Source organism: Morchella importuna (genome assembly GCF_003444635.1).
Source record: "Morchella importuna strain M04M26 chromosome Unknown Morimp01GS007, whole genome shotgun sequence".
Classification (NCBI taxonomy): domain Eukaryota; kingdom Fungi; phylum Ascomycota; class Pezizomycetes; order Pezizales; family Morchellaceae; genus Morchella; species Morchella importuna.
In genome coordinates, this window is record NW_025763404.1 from 1,041,907 (window position 1) to 1,063,638 (window position 21,732).

The window sequence follows — 21,732 nt, forward strand, 5'->3', positions numbered from 1 at the left end:
TTATTCATCACCACCTTTCTTCACTGCATCAGCAAAACTTTCATTCTCCAAATCCACTTGCTTCCCCTTGTTCTCACCCCCCTCGCTCGGAACCTTCTCATCGTCACCAGACTTCGTCTCTTCGCTCGTTACCTCCTCCGCAGTGTGTTCCTCTGTCCCGCTGCCGCTTTTCACGACAACACTGCCCTCCTTGATCCCCCCAGAGCTCTCCCCGCTCTTCCCTTCGAACCCCGGGAGTTCTTCGCCACCGGTAACAAAGACCCTCGCTAAATCCTCTTCGACCGTTTTTAACCGTTCTCGGAGTGCTTTGACATTCTGGACCTTCTCTTTCAGTTCCCTCAGCTCGTTCTCAACGCTACTTCTCTCGCGCTCCGTGCCAATCCGGTCGAATTCCCATCCTCCGTTAGGGCCGTCAAGTTGGAGTTGGAATGTGTGATATTTCTTTAGCTGAGCGCGAGTAGATATCGTAATCAGCGTGATACCGCGTTCCTTGGCAGTTTCGTAAAGGAGGCCTTCAACATCTTGGGAGACAGCGGAAGTGCCTTCATCTATGAATGCGTATTTCGGTTCCTGGACAAGTAAGCTTTGAACGAGCTACAGTAAAATTTCGCTGGGGACTTACATGGTAAAGCAGACGTGCAATAGATATACGCTGTTTTTCACCACCGGAGAGAACATCCTTCCATTCCTTTCTACAGTCCCAACCGCCTTCCCGGTCAGGTAGGTAACCCAGTCTGACCGCATCCAGGATCAACCTTAACTCATGATCACTGCGGCTATCGGCTCGCATCTCCATCTCGGTGTGGGGATAAATGACTTGGTCTCTTAACGTTCCTTGTGCAAGGTAGACACGTTGAGGTAGAAACATGATTCCTCCCATACCGCCTTGTCGGGGACGGGAAACAAGGCCGCGGTAAACGGGCCACAAACCAGCTACTACGCGAGAAATGGACGATTTACCAACTCCATTAGGACCAAGAACGAGAAGGTGCTCGCCTTCCCGGACGGTGATATCGAGTGAGTCGACAAGTTCCTCACCACCCCGTGGCCAAAGGCCTGGAGCAACGATTGGAACGCCCTCGAGCCGCACACCATCGAAACCTTTATGCAGTGTACCTTGAATATCTGCCGCGCCGTACAGCTCTGGTCTTGGCGTCGAGTAGGAATTAGAGTGGACTCTGTGAAGGGTCGATACTAGTGTATACACTCTGGAAGTGTAGCCTGCTAACTCAGAAAGATCCTTGAAAGAGTACATCATACGGCCACCGGCATCAGCGAGTGAGAGCATGAGGCGCTTGTTGGTAATGAACCCCTTCATCCTGTCTGTTTCGCGACTGGTACCTGCGGTTGCGCCAGCGAGCTCAACAAGGCCGCCGAGACCACCCCAAGCGGGGAGAAACACGGGGAGAGATGTAAAAAGATATCCTAGTGCCGCTGTAAAGCTTTTAGATGAGTTATATCAAACCGATTTAGGAATATGGGACTTACACCAGCCGTACTTCAAGACAAAGTCCTCAAGCATATTGTAGCGGATTTTCATCTAAAATTCGGATATTATGAGTAAAAATCATGGTAACAAGAGTTAATGCCCATACACTGTAAATGCCTTCCATCAGCTGTTTCAGGTCCTTGAAACCTTTTTCTAGGAATCCCTTCTCCATTTCCGCGCCACCATAAAATGCAACCTCTTCGGCATTGCCAATTAAGCGTGCTAGAAAAGAGTGTGGTCAGTAAAACAAAACCCCAGTTATACACCCCCGATAACCAAACTTACTGTGTAATCCTCTGAAATCTCCCTCTTTTCTCCCCTGAGCAGCAGCGAGCCTTCCAAATGGGGGAGAAAATTTCTTCAACATCCATGCAGTTGCGCCATAATTGAACAAAATTCCCGCCAGTGCAAGTGGTCCCAATGATCTTGCAAGCTGATAGTTAAAAACAACCAAATCCAAAAATGGCTTCCCAAGAGATGAGTACAGTGCGGCAGCTGAATCACAAAATAACGGCAGATCAGACGTTATGAACTGGTCAGCGCCGCCACCCACAAGTCCACCATCTAGGTTCTGTAGCTTATAATAAGCTTGTTTATCGTTTAGGTACAGATCGTGGATGTACCGCGTTAGTCGCGTGCGGAATGCTATAGAGATCTTCGACTGGAGGAATTTTATCTGCATCACGATTGGTCAGTATATAAAAAAAAAACACCGAGAATTTGAAATAGCCCCCCCAGGGCTGAAGTTAGGATTACCATTGCATTGCAATAGACAGCTGGTACGCCGACGCTTAGCCATTTACCAATTCCCCAAGCAAATGCTTTCCCGTTCCCCGCGACAAGATCTCGAACGATCTCACCGTCAAGTCGTGCAACCACCAAGCTCAGGTACCTGTCCAGCATGTCAGCTTAGGCTCAGCCCTATACGCCGCAGATCACATGCTAAAAAAAAAATTCTCCACTCACGTCCTGCTGATCAAAAAGAACGTGTGTAGCAACAACAAGAAACTCTCTTTACTTGTTAACCTCGGTATCATGATACTGAGAAGACTCAGAAACTGGTGCAAAAATGCCAGATTCAGCCCAGGCTTAGTGTTGACTGGCGGGCCCTCCCCGCCCCCCAGGCTACTTTGAGATTTAAAACCTCGACCCCCTGGAGGCTCGAGGAATAGACGTCTATGCGCATCGAAGGTGGTAGACTTTGTTGGATTTATGACCACTTTTGCAGTGGTCTTTTTGTAGGGGACGTAGATCAATCGCGAACCTAGAGTTATGATGACGATGATGTAAGCGCCTGCGGAGCTGAATACAACCACCACAAGTCGTACTTACCATCTTTCAGCTGGATGGCGGAATTCCGTCGGACTAATACCCGTCCTCGACCTTCATCTGCCTTTCTGTAACGGCGGCGGCGCTCCCAGAGCCCACCGAGTGTTGCGCATAGTATTGTCGCAGCTAAGATGCGGAGAGACTTCGGAGATGAGCGCAGAAGCTTTATGTATTGCTGAAGCAGCGAGGATAGAGCTGGTCGGAGGGTTGACTGGTTGGCCATAGTTACAGAGTCTCGTTGGCCAGAGGCAATCACGAGCCCGGCATAAGGTGGAGGAGTTTTGGTTCTACGGCTGCTGCTGGAAGCTGGAGGGGTATGAAGGGTACTACAGTTTAGCTATATATTACTGAGATGGCGATGAAGTGAGGGGAGACGACGATGGGGGATTTGAAGCAGACACTGGAGAGAGAGTAGGGCCCTAGAAAAACTGTGGGGTAGAGGAATCTGGGGAAGAAGACAAGTTCACATGGGCTAGTTCGGTGTTGAGGGAACGCGCGTGAGCCTCAACAGCCGCCGAGGCATGTGATGAAGGACGTCCGCCGTTGCACTCTAGAATGCCCTGAAGTCGGAGACAGCGGGTTCGCACGTAGAATTGTCGGCATCGCTAGTAATCCAACGCTCTCATTCGGTGCTTCATAGATTCTGATTTGGCACTACAGATGAGTTATTCTACCTGGATAAAGTGCGTGATCTTGCTGGTTTGGTCATTCGCCATTGACCCCTAAAATACTGTAATTGTTTAGTCATAATTCTTCCAGGCCTGCGGATAGATTAATCGACTCCATGATTTACTTCCCCCCGAAGGTGCTTCTAATAAAAGATACTTATATGCATGTAGGTACATCTTCAAATCACCTTAATGGTACTCTACCTAGGACTTTTGTGTGACACCAGGATGTTGTTCCGAATGATTATTTGGATACACTTTAATAATTTTCCTGTATGAAATAAGAGACAAATAGGTCAAGAATTTCTTCTATAGGAATATGAAAGTAAGAACAAAGCTAGGATACTGTCAGTCAAAAGATTATTACGAGACCGTGCATGATAGCATTTTGCGGGTTTACCTCTCGTCGCTCAAAGAGCCATCATGCTTGATGACGGCCGGCCTTGGCGTGATGTCAACAGTCAATGGGGTTTAACTAAAAACAGTAACAATTAGAATTCAACAGTCCACAACCTTAGACCGCACGCAAATACAAAACTTCACTTTGTAAATTCCACCTATGATTCCAGAGACCGACTGTACCTGCGGTGCTAGAGGTTAAATCCGCTGTAGAGTGCTCCCTAACCCTGGTGCCAAGGTGATTACCCCATTGGGAAAGGACCGGGTTTAGTTATTGCTTGTCTACTCTACAGTCGTTTCTGGGTCAACGACGAACCCGGCTCGATGACGAGTGGCTACTTTTTGGGCTGATAGTCAGTCAAAGCAAAGGGGTCGGGGCGCTTTTGTTGGCTTTTATTGGCTCCGATTGGCCTATTCGCCATCGAACTGGTTTCGTCGTTGACCCAGAGACGACTGTAGTCCCGGAGAGCCGTTTAACCCTTCCGCACGCACCGCCACAAATAACGCCACAGCCCTCACCCGGACCTTCGAAACGAAAGGGAAAAAAAAATTAACCGTAGTTCCCCGAATCTCCGATCTATCATCGCATTTGCAAGAAACAACCATCCCATTTATCTCCACCCCCCCCCCGCCTCAACCACCATCTCCACAGTCGTGCTCCCCCACCTCCACAACACACAAAGAAATGCGCTCCTCACTCGTCCGAAGCCCCGCGGTCAGGCAATTGACTGCCCGCCGTTTCGCATCCACTGGCTCAGAGACCGCCGCCAAGGCCACTTCCGAGGCCTCTGCGAAGGCCCAGGAAGCGTCAAAGAAGGCCCAGGACGCTGTCAAGGTTGCTGCTGGCAAGCTTGGTGCTGCCGCGAGCGGAGTCGGGAACTCGCTCATGAAGGTTGGAGGCAGAACGGGGAAACTGATCCACACTATTAGTGGTGAGTGTTTGTCGTGTGATGCGGAGTCGTTGATGAGGTTTATCCGGATATATCACGTTTCCCCCCGTGATATAGATGGAATGGATGACCTCAATTCTATGACATGTGCTAACTTGGCATGGTTTTGATAGCTATGATCCCCCCGGCTCAGTACTACGGCCGTGTTGGACTTGAACTGTCGAAATTGGTCTTCCACGGACAGAAGATGGCACCTCCGTAAATACCCCCACTCCAAGTTCACCATATATCACTCAATATCATCAATCGCTGTATATCAACATTGTTCATCACCAAGTTTCACGCCTCCCCCGAACTATCATTGACCCTTACCCCTTATATTCCCCCTATTATCGCACCCAATTAGTAACCCTATATGCCCGCTAACCCACCACTCAGCAAGCTCGAGACTTTCCGCACCACCTTTTCCCCTGTAATCAACACCCTTAAAGGCCTCCGCACCGCCCCCTCTGCGACCATCTCTAACATGTCGTCGCAAACCGCCTCCTTGAACATGTCCCCGCGCTACCTCCTCGAGCGTCTCCAGAGTATCTCCCGTGCCCAGGTTCTCGCCGGGGGCGTGTTGGCCGCCGAGGTCATTGGCTTCTTCACGATTGGAGAGATCATTGGAAGGAGGAAGTTGATTGGATACAGGGGCGCTGAGCAGCACCACTAGATGTATGTAGTCTAGATAGAAAAAGGGCGTAATCTTTGTAAAGGGGATCCGGGTGTTTTTTCTTTTTGTGGGGTGGGATATGCGTCATGTGATACAATATGATGGGTTTGTGAATTCAAAAAAATGAGGTGTAGGGGACGCTGGGAGAGGGGCTTTGTATAATCTTTTAGAGTGTTTGCATAAAAGAGCTTTTTATAAACAGCGTATTCTTCCTTTACTAACTACTTAGATTCGAATCTACTCTGGGGCTATTGGTGCTTGGAGGGACGGGGGATTGTTATCAGTACATAGTCAGTTTCAATTGGCATTCATTCGATACGTAGTTTTGTGGACTTGAGGTTTTCAGAATGACAGCGAAGCCAAACACTTCATACAAACGCTTTGTCCTCATTGGTCTGTTGTCGGTTCCTTTATTATTGTTATCAATCAAAAGACCATCAATTGTCAGACGTCTCGTTATGTTTCAGTACCAACTGGGTAACGCCTATCTCTTAACCGCTCTAAGCCAGCGGAAAAACCAAACCAACCCGCCAGAAATAGTGTGACACCACCACCGCCACATCCCATGTTCATACATATCACAGGAGCACAGTAACAGGCAAGAACCTAAACCGGGGCACTGCTTGATCTAGACAAGAGCCGTGCACAGTAGAGTGTAACGTAAAATTCAAAGCAAGTAAGCCTCGGCTCACCTTTGTTTAGATCTCGAAACCACCCGTTAAACTGCTAGACATGATATAGATTAGGTATCTATAATAGATTGCGGGAGGCCGATTTGGTTTTTGGTTACACGCGTAGTTGCGCTACGGTTGGCTGTCGACATGTCTATCAATCCTCTTGAATGGCAGCTTGTTCTAACAGTTCATCTGATCAATGTCTCTCGAGTGCATAAACCTTAAAATGCCATCCTGATACATGCAAGGCATGTGCGAGGACCCTACTCTAGAGTTGGAGATGTTCTCGCAAGACAGAAGCGTACTCCAGAGTAGGAACATACATCCATGTACCTACCCGCGGCTACAACTACCAACGTATGGACTTCTTCGCCGTTTAGAGGTTCCATCTACTTTAGATGTCAACTCTAGAGGGTAGTTACATGTAGGTATCCTACCTAGGTTGCGGCATAAAGTTTAAAAGTCTTCCTACGATGACGGGCCCCTACCAGGTTCGACGGATTGGGGCTGTCATTTTTTTCTTTCTGGACAGGGAAGAGAAGATGCGGTCCTGTCGTGGGGTGGGGGCTCTGCTGATGTTGGTGGCGATATCCACCTTCTCTTTCTTCTCTTGAGTGAGAATAGGCAATAGGCAGAATGTAGCTTACGTTGCCTACTAACTTCATGGATCTATGGATGTGCTGAAGATTAATCTGGTATGAATCTCGATCCGATAATTATAAGGTTAGGAAAGATACATAGTATTCCCCACCCCATCCATGGCTCCTGCTGAGAGCACCCAAGAGGAATTGGCATACGACCTTAAGCTCAAAGGCACAACTATCGTAGGAAAGTTCAAGTAATATTCCCACGGTGTAAGTGAAAATTAATAATCCGCATATCTAAGAGGTTTAGACCCTTAGCTTAGGTCTCGGATCTCCTCCGGACTGCGTATATGCGGCTACAGAGTACTATCACCTGTCCCACATTTTGAAATTACGTTTCTCGGAGGTTTTTTGTAGTCCTACTACGCAGTTTTGGACCCAACTCCCGTAGATGCTTTACTCGATTTTTGCTCAGAGATGGTCACCCTTTTCCACACTGCGCCGCGTGTGTGCCTTGGTTATCACCATCAATCTCATTTAATGCGTCTTTACCTCGATCTTGCGCAATCACAGTCGCCTAGAGTATCAGTTTTCAAAGTCAATTCTTAACACGCTCCGCCCCCTCTTTCACAGGGCGTCTGGTAAGCAAGCCATTGAGCCAAATACTTTATAAGAGGAGCTCACATGCATGTGTAGGACGCCAAAGTGGATTATGTAGTATGGTTCAAGCGCCCGGAGGATGGCGACCAGGGTTCAGAGGAGCCTCACCCGTCCACCTCTCTTTCAGTCCCATCGGAGGGTTCGCCGTTGGCTGTTAGTAAGTGTGTCATTGGACTTGACAAGCGAAATCTGTATTACATACATGAGCTGAAGGGAATCCTGATTCTACGAATACCTACTCTGGAATCCGGTAGATACCCGAGGCATCGTGAGTGCGGGACCGCTTCGCATCCGTCTAGCAATGTTAGTGGAGTGGAATTGGGGTGCAATTACCGTGATGGCAATTTAGATGAAGTCCTTGACGGTTGGGCAACACGGTCATTCCCTCCGCGTTTAAAGCGCCTGTTCCTCAAAGTGGGATGGACGGATATCTTAGGTCGATCCCCGCACCAGGCAACCCCTGGCCCTGGCGCGCGGTGGGTGTGGCTGACACCTGCTGTAGGGGCGCGTAATATCTAGTTAGCTGCCGGCACCTGCATCTCCTGAGTGGCATCCCTCCATCTATCCATAACCCACAGAGGTACCGTAGCTGGTGGGTATCCATCCTTACAACCTTACAACTCTACCAGTGGCATATTGTAATGTTTCCCCCTCCCCCCCAAACCCAACCCACCAACCCAGACCCAGCCTCAATGAGGGATCATCGTATCTCACCGGCCCCTCCTCAAAGTGCAGAGAACATAATTGCTGGGATAGTAAAAATGTGCATAGCGATCAGACAATACGATCAGGGGTGGCAGTCAGTAGAAACTCCTCAAGTGAGGAAGGAGGAGGAGAGGACTAGGTGGTGGTGGTCATATAGATCACCTCCCTCCCCCCCACCCACTCTCTTCTTTCGCTCATTAAATATAACTTCTACCCTTTAATCCTTTGCCCATTTTATAAATACAGAGCTACTATTACTACTTCTTTTCACCCTCGTTTTTGCAATACCATCACCTTGAATGCAGTGACCGTCAGTTAACCAACTAGCTACGTACCACCACGATGAGAGGTCCAGCCACCAACGCCCGCAGCCTCCTCGCGGTTCTCCTTGCGACCGGGATTCTGGTTCCTTTTCTCACGGCCCTCCGTTTGTTCATCATCATCCGCAAGACACGCATTGGGAAGTTTTCGGCGGCCTATTTTGGAGAGGTGTTTCTGGTTGTGGTTGCAGTGTTGAACACCGTTGAGACGGTTCTGTGGTTCTGGAACTCGTGGGAGGAGCTGAATGGTGGTGTGGATGCGATTGGCGTGCGGTATCTTCAGGTGAGCTTAACAACTATTAATTAGAGATCGGGGCGGGTTTTTCTCTTCCGGATCGTCTCCACCTCTCTCTCTTGTTCCAAGGGTCTTTCGATTATTTTCTTGCAAGAAACGAAAAGTACCATGTAGATAAGAGAGACAGCTGTATACGTATATCTTTTTATGAACAGCTTGTTAATAGAACTTTTCTACCATAGCGAGCATTCTGGGCCTCCATAACATATACCGTACATCTCTGGGTTCTCAAGGGCGCTTTCCTCTCCCTTTACTACGACCTAGTACCAACACTCAACTGGAAGTCTCGATGGCTCCTCTACGTTACTACGGGGTTGACAGTGTTGTCCTTCCCGGGAGTTTTGACTGGCCAGGCGCTGTTTTGTAGGCCTATTAACCGGAATTGGTATGTATCTATATTACTCCTCCCACCACCACTACCGCCACCAATCCTGGTCATTAATTGCCTTGCAGGAAAAGGCTGACGAAAAGGAAAAAATAAATGTAGGTCTATGGAATCGGACTTCTGCACGCACATCACGTCCAGGACTTGGATTGTGGCTTCCTCATGGGCTAATATTGCGACCGACTTACTAAGTAAGCTTGACCTTATCTATTTTCCATACCATGATTACTAGCAATGGCCGGGGTATAAACTACGACATGATATGAGTAATGCGCAAGCGTGTACTCGTATGAGATTGAATTGATATTCTGCATGCCATTGCCAGTAACCAAAGACTATGCCGCGAACCACCCAACTAACCAAGGCAGTTTCCGCAATACCTCTCTGCATCATCTCGACGTTAAAACTTAGCACTCGTGAACGTTACGGATTCATCGCCATTTACGGCCTCTGCTCTCTTTCTATCTTCGCCTCTATCTTGCGCTTCTCGGTCCTTACGCACGACGCTACCACTTCCCCACCCCCCAACCTCAAGACCCTGCACGCGGTGATCTTCTGGTCCACTATTGAGGTTCTCTGCGCTCATATCTGCTACTGCATCCCCGCTTTCCGTGTTCTAGTGCGTAAGAAAAAGGAACGCCGCCCCAGCAATGCGGCCAGCGAACGGTGCATCGAAAGCCGTGCGACGGTACGGACTACACCTGTCACGGGTGGCGGTGGGGAGTGGTTCGATTATGACATTGTGTCCCCGCTAGAGGAGAGCCCTATTACACCGTTGACTGGAGGTAGCGGTGAAAGCGGAATACGAGGTGATAGGAGGAGTTGGCTTCCGAGAAGATGGTCGATAAGGGGTCCGCCCGAAGTGAGGACTGTACCGGCGGGATTGGAAAGGCAGCCTACAACGCTGGACAGGAATACTAGTAGAGGGAGGGGGTGGACGCTAGTTGCGACGGAGGATAGGGTATCGGCGGACTTGGTGTAAAGCCTTCATAGGGCCCTGCATATTGGAGTTGGCTAGGTTCTTTTCTTTGTGGATTATTTGGAGTTATTTCTTTTCTTTTCTTTCTTGGGACTGGAGCTTGGGTTGGGCACTAATTTCTGATTGCACGGTACGGCGTTATTTCTTTGTCTTGGTTTTTGTCGGAATGTAATATAATGGGAAATCTGTTGAGATTTATTGGTTAGATTGGATATAATGAGCTAGGTTAATCATTAGTCGAAGATTGGACATGACGAAGAGTTGGTAGAATCACAATTGATTGGCTTGTGGATTGGGGGGTGATCTAGCAAGTTATAAAGTACATGTAGCAAAATCGATAGGGAAAAGGTGCAGATAAGACATACATGACGTGCCCGGTCTTGCTATTGTTTTGAAAAGCAATAATACCCAATTTTGACCATTTGGCCCCGAGTGATCTCGCATGAGCGGTGGGCAACTAACTAAGCAACGGAAAAACAATATTCCATTCGACTAACTACATGTAACTATAACCCAAACCACGCTAAACCTAAAGAGTAGAAGCGTTTTGTCTTTCCACCCCCCGAAACCTGTCATCTTTATTTAGTAGCGATCAGGCCAAGATAACCAGAACCAAGCGCTTGAAAGCGACAAAGCTTGTTTCAGTCTTGAAGGCTTGTAAGTTAGTAACTGGATTACTAAATGGACCTATCTTGTGCAAAGATTACTACATCTAGTCCTCTAGAGACACATGTATGTACAAGCACAGTTGAGTTATGTGCATTGCATGGCCATGGGTGTGGTATTGGGAGGGGGAGGCGAGGAATGGCGGGGTACCACTTGAGACCTCATGGATTATTAAAATGGATATGGATTGCAGATCTCAAGTCCTATCAATTGACTCCAATATCGAGATATAAGTAGTACGTGGCTGATGTCGGTATTTCTAGCATGCAGATATCCAGCGATTGGAAGTGCGCCTATGGCGCCAGCTACATGTAGGCTTCTATATTCCGTGATTCTCTGGTATGTAGGTCTGCGCTAGTCGTGAATAAAAAGTATCTATACCACGGGCGACAGGTAAGGCTGACAATAAGTACATAGCTATATTTCCAACAGAAATTTAAGTTCTCAATTGCAAAAACGAGAGCCAGATCATACTACATACTACTGTGGCGTCCACTCAGCTCAGCCGGGCAACTTGTGAATGGTCGCGGATCCACAGGAAACCCCCGCGCTGCGTTGTTGTCTTCTATTTCCTTTTTCCTTTCTCCTGGCTACACCAACAGCCCAGTATAACAAGTACACAATTGAAGACGAAGCCTTCTAATTCTACAACTCGCGTATAATATGTGGAGGCTTACCATTACATCTCGCATATAAACTGTCCATGTGCCATTCCGAGCCCCTCGGTATGAATTAGAAAGCGTGATGGCCACAGTCATGTCAATGAAGGGCGCGGATTCACGCATAGACAATAGCTATCACTTAAATATGTTTAAATCAGCTACATCTGTCATGACCGTCTAAGTCCAGTCACTTGGCACACTACGTATATTGTGCCTAGCCACAACAACTTAAGGACTAGAATCGAATCATACAGCATGTGTACCAGAGTCACTCATCACGGTATTCTAAGTTATGCAAATCCTTTTCTTAAATATAAGAGAGACTCCGGTGGGGTGGGTATGGTACCGAGAAGGAATGCCTTACATTAATTATAGCTTAAATGAAAGTTGAAACAGGGAATACCTGGTAATCTCCACCATTCTCAACCAAACAGGTGCCGGCACAGCCTGGTGTACATACATAGGAATGTTGAACCCGAATAATAGAACGGGGCAGTGAATGTCTTGGCAGTCACGGGTTTGTTGGTCGAGTGATGGACTATGAAGTTAACTGACAGATTCATTCGCCCGCATTATGAGATCAAAATAAAGAAAAAAAAGAATTGTTTTAGCAACACCCCGTTTCGATCGGGGGACCTCCGGGTTATGAGCCCGGCGCGCTTCCGCTGCGCCATGTTGCTTGAGTGAATCAGCCGGGAATCGAACCCGGGTCGGGCGCAATTCATATGAATGGCAAGCGCCCGTGATACCCCTACACCACTGAATCATATTTTTCAGGGACCTTAAAAAATATATAAAGCATTTTACATTGTTTATTGTATCACAGAGAATCATCTACGATCACTCGGTTTTCTTTAACTTAGTAGATCTAATACTGTACCCCAACGTCACAACGGGTAAAAGTATAAGTTTACCCAAAAAATAAATCTAAAATAGCTTTCTCTGTGCGTAGATATTCTTTTAGGCCTTATTCTATCTTCAAGGCATGCTTAAATAACACTTATTGGGCCTTATTATGGTGAATAAGCTTGTTGTTTAAGGGTTTACTTATTGGTAAAGGTTTTACAAGGCCTGGGTTCTTACCATTGAGACGTTAAACTATTGTTAGTAATTCGATTGTGAGACTCGTTTGACTTCTGAATAAATATGTCTGCCGTGCTGTTGTGTTATCCCATCGCGGACGGGAATCCTCCATTTGTACAAGTATTGTCGCGTGAGCCTAGCATATATGAACATTTCATTGATGTCTATAGTACTTGGCAATGTATTAGGGATGATTCTTGGGTGCATGTGTGCGCTGTACGTATAGTTATATAGCACGTGTCAGTCGGTTCTAGCTATGGGTGATTCAATGACTTTTCTACGCCGAAATCTTGTGGGCTACATAGCTAGGAATATTCTTGCAATGATCAGATTATTACCGGCGAAAGGGATAGAAGTTCGATCAGTCCTAATTCGTTCAATTCGTAGAATAAATATAAAGGTAATGCATTCCAAATGCCATGAAAGAAAAGAAAAGAAAAAAGAATGCCCCGCATAACTTACATAATAATACATGCATATTATGCATACAATCAATAACCAGTATCAAAATTAGAAATTAAACATAACAACACAACATAACACAGCAACTCATAATCATATCATCAAATCCAGTTCCCCTCTGGCTTCTCGACAACAGGAGATCCAGCAGCCATGCTGTTCCTCCCGGGCCCATTAACCCCCTCACACGATACTTCAAACGGGTTCCTATCACCTCCCCTCATTCTCGGCCAGCCGTATACGTAAGGTTGGTGACGAGGAGCTTCCGCTCCCGCACCCCTCTGCATCCCAAGGCTACTAAAAAGCTCCTGAAAGACTCCATTTGGAGGAGGGTTTTTTGCTGGTAGTTCCGGCTCCGCGGGTTGGGAATAAGAACCGGAATTTTTGGAGCAGAAGTGATGGTAGAGATAGTATACTATGAACATTGCGAGAAGCACCGCAACAGAAAGGCTAACAGAGAGACCGATCACGGCAGATTTGGATAGAGTTTTCCGGGTGGGTTCTAAGGGCGCGGTTTCTGGGTCGGGGGAGATCCCACCAGAAATGAATACTGCCTCGAGCCCTGGGGCCCATGTTTCTGGTGCGTTTAGAGTGGCGTCTCCATTGGACCTATACGTTTCCGATCAGATATTTCTATTTAATCAAGGGTTAGACTGTTCGTTACTTACCCTCCACCAATCCTATCCGAGATAGGTTTCGGCACTTCCCACTTTGTCCCATTCGGCTTATATTCCGGAACCCAATCCAAAGTAACCATATCAAATAGCGAAATTGTATTCGGTTGCCAATCACACTCACCCGGTAGCGTCCTTCCCCGGCGGCCGCCAACTGTCATGAGTTGCCTGTTACCGACAACATGACAGGTATGGGAGCGGCGTTCCTCTTTCCCTTCAAAGATCTTAATCCACCGGAAGGAGGGTATTGAGAGAACGTAGACTTGGTCAAAGTTATTAACCCCGTCCCAACCGCCATATATGAAGCTTTGTACATTAGTTTGGCGTGTCCATGATATGATAAATGAAATCGGGAAACGTACATGTTATGACTAGATTTATCGGGTGCAGAGACAATGACCATGCAGAAATCTATGCGTGGGCTTGGGGTGTCGCCAGTGGCAGTTTGGTTATACCAAGTTCCGCCGACAGCGGTGGAGTTAATGTCGAAAATGCCTATACTACTCATTGAAATCTGTTATTGTTACTAAGGAAGCTGTGGTCATTATTCGCGGAAAGGTTAATACAAACCAGGTCACCTGATATAATATAAATATACGTTAGAACTATCATTGACCAAGGATCGGAGGTAACTAACCTTTCCAGTCCATACCATTGGCGGATGAGTTTCTGTAGCCGCCTCCTAGGAGAACTAAGATCCCTTTACTACCAAGATCAGGGATATTGACCATCTGCGCATTTGTCCTGTAAGATGTATCACCCAAGCCGTCTGTTCCGAGTTTTGAGGCACTTTCGTCCGTGAAATTGAATGCGTAGAAAGAATTAACGAATGAAACCCCAGAGGTGATATTTGATTCTGATACAGGCAGCGTTCCATTATCGATTGCGCCGCCAAGATGAAACGCAAGCCCTTGGCTCGAGACAACAGTGCTTGCGCCGTTGGACAAGCGTGGCATTATTGCTGAATTATTTCGAAAGCTGATAGGGGCCCATGTTGTTTTTTCTACATCGTATTTCCACATCACAACGTCGTCTGTAGTAGGCGCAGCGTAGCCAACAAAGGAATCATTGAGTCTACTTGTGGTACCGCCATATAGATACAGGGAATTTTTCCATGACCATAGTGCACCACTCGTCAATGAAGGCGGACGAGCGCTTTGCTGTTGTTCTTGGTAATCCAGGACCTTAAGAGGCATATCGCCCCGCCAGGACCATTGTTGGGTCATATCTAACGATACCAAATACTTGTCTGGAGAGTTCAGTAAATTGTTAAAGAGTGACCATGAATCCACAGGGTGGACAAAGAACTAACTTATTCCTACTTGTTGGGTACCAGGTTGTTTTTCTCCGGCGGAATTTAGGTCGACGAAGACTTCCACGCCGCCGTCAATGTAGATTTTTCCATTCAGGATTGCGGCTTTAATTTGGAATTAATGTCAAAGCTGAAACAAATAGGTCGGCAAGACTACTTACATTGATGATCCCACCGACTGCATACATTCTTGATAGGATCCAACTGCTGTGAATGAACCAGCAAAGACTGAAAAATGATAGTAACTAGGAATACAACGAAGAAGTTACTAGGATAGAAGGAGCCAAGAATCATTGCAAGGTATCGGTCGGCAAAAAGAAGGTATATTGTAGGACAATTAAAAGGGCCGACACGACAGGTTGGAAAGTTTCGAATTTCTAAAAGATGGAACAAGACAGCCGCGCATAGAGGAGCTGGTGGGCATCTTACAGCCTTTATCAAACCTTAGGGGGAAGCGGGGGCATTGAGAAAGGCTGCACATTTCCTCACATATGTAGGACGGGCGAATAGCTACATGATGAGATATTGATGTGGTTCGCCTAATGGTTGGGTTGTAGCCTGGAATCATACATGCAGTGTGCGTAAGTGCGGATATATGTAGCCGGAAACCAATGGGACCTTTCAAAAAACGAAAATTCTCCAAGAACCTTAGGTTTTGTTCCGTGGGGCGCAGTAAGAATTTCTTTTCTTTGCGCTTTCCTTCCATCACGCACAATAGTACCGAATCTGATGGTTGGCGTGGACATGTGCAGACCGCGCGGGATTGGGACACAACAATTTTTCAGTGTTATCGAGTCCCCAAGCAGATACAACAGGCTGCGCTGAAGTTCCACTTATCATATATCCTAAAGTATGATGATTATAAACTTTGCCTGGTGATACCTGTTCTGGTTTTACTATGTTTAGAGTTCCCTGATCGGACTGTTATTCGATAGTACCGATTTGTACGTAATCTTTCTGCCTTCACGTCAAACCTCATATGCAAACTTAGGGGGAACATACTCGATCCGAAAATCTAGTTCGTAACATGGCTTATGTACCTAGAATATATGCACACCACAGGATATCGCACCATCATGAACTTCTAGACTCAGGTGAGGAACGTGAAGTGATTAAGTACTTTCACGAGCATACGCATATGCTTCTGTACAACTTGAGATGTGCATTGCTGATGTGTTTGCTTTTGAGAGCGCCTAAAACTGCTTCTTAGAACGATCCTTGAAACCTGTTGCTATCCCGAATAATGCATTGCAACGGACGGGGAAAATTGTTCTATTGGTTAATGGTCCGTGTCTAGCTAGGCTGGCTGCTTAGGAAAATAATGACAGTCGAGAATTATCATGGGCTTAGAACTTAGAGACCGGAAGCCCATTTTCAGTCTGTTGCTAGCTGAGGCTAAGTTAGTATATTACAACTGGGAGAGCAGAAGGCCGAGATGATAACTGAGATTGAGTCCTGATTTTAAAGGTCAATAAAATATCCCCGAGGGAGATTTTTCCATGGACCTCATCCCTTAAAGTATGCATGGCGTGAAGATTGACGTCGACGACATGACATATGCATGTGGAGAATACCGCATCCCTCCTGAGTTCTTTTCGAAATGTACCTACTTTAGTTGCTCTCCTGAAACTTCTTGTATTTGATGATTTTCTCCGTATCCCCCTTATTTGCGCATGAATGAGGATGATGCCATATTTCGATCGAGCTAAATAATTTTCATCCCTTTGTGGTGTTTCTAATAACTAATTATAAGACCTTCCAAAGAATTACTAACAAAAACACAGTAAAGAAACAGTAGAAGCCTTCTCCTTAAACCAGTTCATGACAGGGTGAGGTAGAGAAACCTGATATATGGCAGCTAGCAAGTGCGCTATGCAAGGGATGCTCTCGGAGTAAAGTGACATGACCAGTGTGTGCCGTGATCAGGTTTTATTTAAATTTCCTATCAAGCAATCTGCACATAAGTCAAACAAACACTCAGCATAATATTGTTCTGCCACGTGCTTGGGTAACTGTAACGGATACAGCTATGTCTTTGTGCTGAGCTCTAGAAGAAAGTGATCAAGATTAGATTAAAAATAGAATCACGCTCTCTAATACATACTCTCTTGTCCGGTGTTGATATTAACTTATCCATCCGCCCAAGTCCTTTCACCTCTAACCTCCTATATCTACTCAGGGCTTTTTCGGGATTGTTGTCCGAAGCTATTCAAATATTGGCAAAATAGAATATACTTCATGGCGTCCGACAAGTGGCTGAACTTAAACCCATTAATGGGGAATGCTAGTATCGGGTTCGAAGTCCAGATCTGAGAATAGTGTACAGGGAGGTAAATGCATGTGTTTGAAAGGCAAACACGAGACTGAGTTGCTCCACAGCACACCGTGGATGGATACTGGTACAAGGGACTCGGGTTGGTCTTTTTTTCCCTATGTGAAGGGAGATTAGAGTGGTAGAGTGTGTAGAATGGAGCACGTTGGCTATGATTTATGGCCACTTGTTGTGCTGCCCATACACAGAAAAAAGATTAAGGTTTACAGGGTCACTTATCTACCAGACGCGGTGGACCCTTATGCAGCCCTTTGTTCGTGACTAGAAAAAAAGGGAAACGTACTGGAATGGAATATTGCTAATCTTTCTTTGTCCCCATTCGGCTCTAAAAACGACTATGCGCAATCTCTAGTGACTGTCCTGATTAGTGCATCTATTCCAGCCAGATAGTCAGAGATCTAAGAGTCAAATAAATCATCTAGGTACCTCCGATGGTAGGTACGTGTAGCTTTAAGGCCAAGCCAGCGCGATGGAGGCCACAATAGAGAAATGCTCATCAGTTCTCCGTCTTCTCCGAGATTCCTCCTCTCAATCTAGTAATGCATGATATGTAGAGAAATCATTTCATTTATCGCCCTCTATCTCGTTCTCTTTGTGCTTGTGAGTTTCGTCCTGCTGCTAACCTTCGGCAGCTCATGTGAGCGATGACCAACGGCATTGATAGCTACCTACACCATACGTACGTAGAATTAAGAGTGTGATTGACCTTGCTGGCCCTTGATTGTTTCTTCTCAAGCGGCCCCACTCTACGAATGCGTTGTATCTCATCCCGTCACGTCATCCGAGGGGGTCCAAAGAACTTTGTAGTCGAGTTTCGGACTTTCATTTCTGACGGCTGGGTGCTAACGTCGAGTCAAGATGTCTTTGTTGAGCGATGTTTCTCCGACGCGCTGGAATTAATCCCCAGGCCCTAGTTTTTAATATATAAAAGGTAAAAGAGCTTTATCGCTCAATCTATGTCATACTTTTGATTGATCTATATATATCAACGGGTGTTATGTCGGACCTCAATTGAGAGGCACGGCCGAGGTAGTCTCAACTCATACCTATCAGTATCTTATTGTGTGAGTAGTTCAACTGTTTGTTAACGCCTTATAGCTTATGCCGTAGTTGCTAATATCCTTATCAAATCAGGCAAGCACACCACTTGGCAATGAATATTAGTTGCATATGGATCTAGTACTCTCATAAGAAGCTGTCTGTTACTCATAAACCAACACATGGTCGAAGATTTTCTCCATACAGAACAATCAAAGAATATCGAGAAGCCCCCAGTGTAGCCTTCGGAATGAGACTAGAATCTTGTGTCTTCCAGTCCAAATATCCTCCGACACATATACCAACACTCCTGCAGCATAACCAAGATTTTCTTCTCTTTCCTGCTTCTATAATGTCACAGTATACCCCCGAAGAACCAAGGGAGTGTAGCTACACTGCTTCTCCCACGAATGTCCCATTCACATTGACGACATCCGCACCCACAATTGCAGCCAGGCGTCTAGGCACACCTCCGACAGATATAATCAAACTAGAAAGCCTGCAATACGACCATAAAAACTACATACAAACTCTAACACCGCCTGTGGATATTGTATCTCCAACTGTTGTAGCTGCAAGAGACTACTATTTGAATCTCAACTACCAGCTAGATACACCGCCATATTCTTCTAGTACGGAGACAGATGCACTGCAGATGAGAATCCACCCAGCATTAAGAAATATCGCACAAGCATCGACCATTCCCCGCAGACATTCTGCCGCGCTAGAGCCATATCCAAGGCCTAGGATGGTGGATATCAAAGCTGGTGATATCCAGTTACCCCGGCGGGGAAGTGCATCTCCCCCGCGGGATTTCAGTGAAAATGAGTACCAGGACGTAAAGAATGATGTGGATAGAGAGTGGTGGAAACAGAAGGTAAAGGACGAGGATTTTGATGGCTCTGGCGTGTCGCCCGGCTCAAAAGCTCAGCAGGCGGCATGCACGCAAAATATCTTTCAAGATGCAGCTGTACCAGAACAGCAAATACACAATCCGCTTGATCCCACATTTCTGGGCAATATTCCCTTCTCATATACGGCAAACAAACTCCGCGAATGGGGTGATGTATATCTCTTCAATTCATCAACCGCGGATGCGTTTATCCGGGCTGTTGCCATCCCACCTGCTCAGTCGTCCAGAGCCCGTCACGCTCATGTTTCTCCAAATGATCTTCATCAGGCGCTATCAGACTTTTCAATATCCTCAAAAAACATCAAGCAAGAGGATGAGGAGAAGCAAGAGGAAGACGATCCGAACACAACAAAGCGGCTTGTCAAAGTGAGGATTATCCCACAGTCAAGATCGAGCAGGCCGTTTTACATGGAGAAGTACTTCCCAGTAAGAAAATCAAGTTCGTGTAAAATCAGAAAGCATATTGCCTCGCCACGGCATCACATTAGACACCGGGAAGAGCATTATCAGGGGACTAAGGTTGAAATTTTGCAAAACGTAGTTAAGGTGAAAACTCAGAGGAGGCCGGCTGTGCCAATACGTTAGTCTTACCCCTCAAGCTCTTCCGATTAACCTTTTTTGTACTCACTTTCCGAATATATACCAGATATCGAATATGCGCTGCACCGTGCACCACTCCTGGCGGCGATACTGCTAAGTGAGCATGTAAAGAGAGGTGCCACTGTAGAGATCCCACTGCTATTCCCAGAGGTCTGGGAAGATGTTGTAGAGTGGATGTACACTGGCACTAGTGCAGACTCAAATATCAGTGCAAAAGTTAGGGAGACGATCGAGTATCTTGGAGGGGCGATCTGATATGGTTTCTTACTTGCTTCATTTTCTTATTTTTCTGTAACGACACCTATTTTTACCCTTTTCATATTACTTTCTCATTCATTTTCCATAGTATCTGTCTCAGAAGGCTGTTGGTAGCGAGCGAGCGAAAGGGTGCGTACGTGTTATTAATAATCCCTATGGTACAATTTGAAAAAAGATAGCTTTTCAACGACAATGGGATACTGTGGTATCCTCTGAGGAAGAATGTCTTATCTGCTGGTGGGAATTCGTGACGTTTGTAAAAGGAACCACTATTGCATGCCATACAAATACGCGCCAAGTCCACAATTTAGTATGGTATGCAATAGCGGTTCCTTTTACAAACGTCACGAAAGTACGAGTAGAGGCGGCGCACCTGCGTGACGGCAGCACTAGTACTAGTAGGCGCGCCTGCGTGACAGACGGCAGGTAGGCTGAAAACCTCCAAGTCCCGAACACCTATCGCCCTAGTCTTGCACCCAGCTAGTGCCTTTACCTGTAGTAAGCTTTATCATCATAATCGATTCCCCAATATCATGTGGGGGCGAGTATGGCTCGCCCATGCCCGCTTTCGCCAGACTCATGTACATGTTATTCTTTGAACAAATGTATCCCCTAACTGTTACAAGCCCAGTATCAATGAAGAAGATGACTTGAAGATATATGCCGTTGATGGAATTGGATGCTGGTTAATACATCTATGGGTAATTTGGTGGAGAGGAGAAACCTCATGATGAAGTTCAATATTGACATGACCTGACATTATCATCCAGGATACCATAAATGATGTTAGACTAGGCCGCCATTTTGAGCGCCCCTGCAGAGCTTTTGGCAGCAAAAGTCTTCAAAATATCCTAATATTTCAGACAACTTATCTTTTACGTCCCAATGCGGAAGTCTCTGTCCCTGTCTATCCTCCCGGCCCATGGGTGATAACTTATCTCGTGTACACCAGAACCTTTGTACACTAGGGCATGATACATTGATATGAACACGATACGATACTACTTTGAAGGCCAAGTTGCCATGAAAGATCTTGAAGTTCGGCTTGCTAGAATAAAGTATTCCCGTTATGTGCATAGACTACAAGCACACGTACCCCTAAATTCAGAATGCTACAATGTAGTTACTCGTCCCAGAACACCCTTTTAGCTGGAATTCCCTCCATCATTAAGGAATTTGGGGATCGGTGGTTTTTTTTTTCTCTTTGATTTTGATGGACGTCGCTGATCCAAAGGGGTTCAGGCTCACTCATTGTAACACGATTTCGTACCCAGAGCATGATAGTTTCTATATAGAAGCTTCGGGAAGAAGGCTTGAACGAACCTCGACCCATGCGCCTGAAAACACTAGGCCACAGGAGGAAGTTCAAAGTGCTGTACATACACTCTATCTACATCTAGCCACATGCAGCGACTCACTAAATATGTCAGTGCTAGCAATTGCAAGAGCAGGGTGTGAGTGAGAGTTCATGTCCGAAAACCACAAGTATAACCATATTTTAAGTCTAGATCGACCCAACAACGCAAACATACTTCCTGGCACCCGGGAACAGATCTCCGTAAAACCTAGGAGTGGCGCTGGAGATAACTATGGATAACTTCAACCACGGTGACCTGCCATAGGACTACGAAATAAAGGGCATG

General features: G+C 46.3%; 6 protein-coding genes across 6 annotated transcripts; 4 read left to right on the plus strand and 2 right to left on the minus strand.

Moving 5' to 3' along the window:
* Window positions 1-3,041, minus strand: LAJ45_03464 (uncharacterized protein; the record flags this gene model as incomplete). Its single annotated transcript, XM_046113050.1, has 8 exons — window positions 1-570; window positions 623-1,434; window positions 1,489-1,540; window positions 1,596-1,711; window positions 1,775-2,165; window positions 2,246-2,381; window positions 2,456-2,753; window positions 2,822-3,041. 8 exons carry the CDS (start codon window positions 3,039-3,041, stop codon window positions 1-3), a joined length of 2,595 nt encoding a protein of 864 aa, XP_045973927.1.
* Window positions 3,042-4,570: 1,529 nt separating this feature from the next.
* LAJ45_03465 (uncharacterized protein) lies at window positions 4,571-5,490 on the plus strand (the record flags this gene model as incomplete). The annotated part of the gene is made up of 3 exons (XM_046113051.1): window positions 4,571-4,817; window positions 4,949-5,033; window positions 5,214-5,490. The coding sequence occupies 3 exons, from the start codon at window positions 4,571-4,573 to the stop codon at window positions 5,488-5,490; spliced, it is 609 nt and encodes a 202-aa protein (XP_045973928.1).
* A 1,735-nt stretch (window positions 5,491-7,225) lies between these two features.
* Window positions 7,226-7,927, plus strand: LAJ45_03466 (uncharacterized protein; the record flags this gene model as incomplete). The annotated part of the gene is made up of 3 exons (XM_046113052.1): window positions 7,226-7,253; window positions 7,382-7,389; window positions 7,445-7,927. 3 exons carry the CDS (start codon window positions 7,226-7,228, stop codon window positions 7,925-7,927), a joined length of 519 nt encoding a protein of 172 aa, XP_045973929.1.
* Window positions 7,928-8,455: 528 nt separating this feature from the next.
* On the plus strand, window positions 8,456-10,095 carry LAJ45_03467 (uncharacterized protein; the record flags this gene model as incomplete). Its single annotated transcript, XM_046113053.1, has 4 exons — window positions 8,456-8,716; window positions 8,911-9,113; window positions 9,216-9,304; window positions 9,482-10,095. The coding sequence occupies 4 exons, from the start codon at window positions 8,456-8,458 to the stop codon at window positions 10,093-10,095; spliced, it is 1,167 nt and encodes a 388-aa protein (XP_045973930.1).
* Window positions 10,096-13,066: 2,971 nt separating this feature from the next.
* LAJ45_03468 (uncharacterized protein) lies at window positions 13,067-15,242 on the minus strand (the record flags this gene model as incomplete). Its single annotated transcript, XM_046113054.1, has 7 exons — window positions 13,067-13,571; window positions 13,631-13,942; window positions 13,999-14,150; window positions 14,207-14,214; window positions 14,274-14,885; window positions 14,949-15,053; window positions 15,110-15,242. The coding sequence occupies 7 exons, from the start codon at window positions 15,240-15,242 to the stop codon at window positions 13,067-13,069; spliced, it is 1,827 nt and encodes a 608-aa protein (XP_045973931.1).
* Window positions 15,243-18,670: 3,428 nt separating this feature from the next.
* On the plus strand, window positions 18,671-20,086 carry LAJ45_03469 (uncharacterized protein; the record flags this gene model as incomplete). The annotated part of the gene is made up of 2 exons (XM_046113055.1): window positions 18,671-19,811; window positions 19,878-20,086. 2 exons carry the CDS (start codon window positions 18,671-18,673, stop codon window positions 20,084-20,086), a joined length of 1,350 nt encoding a protein of 449 aa, XP_045973932.1.
* Between the last annotated feature and the right edge of the window lie 1,646 nt (window positions 20,087-21,732).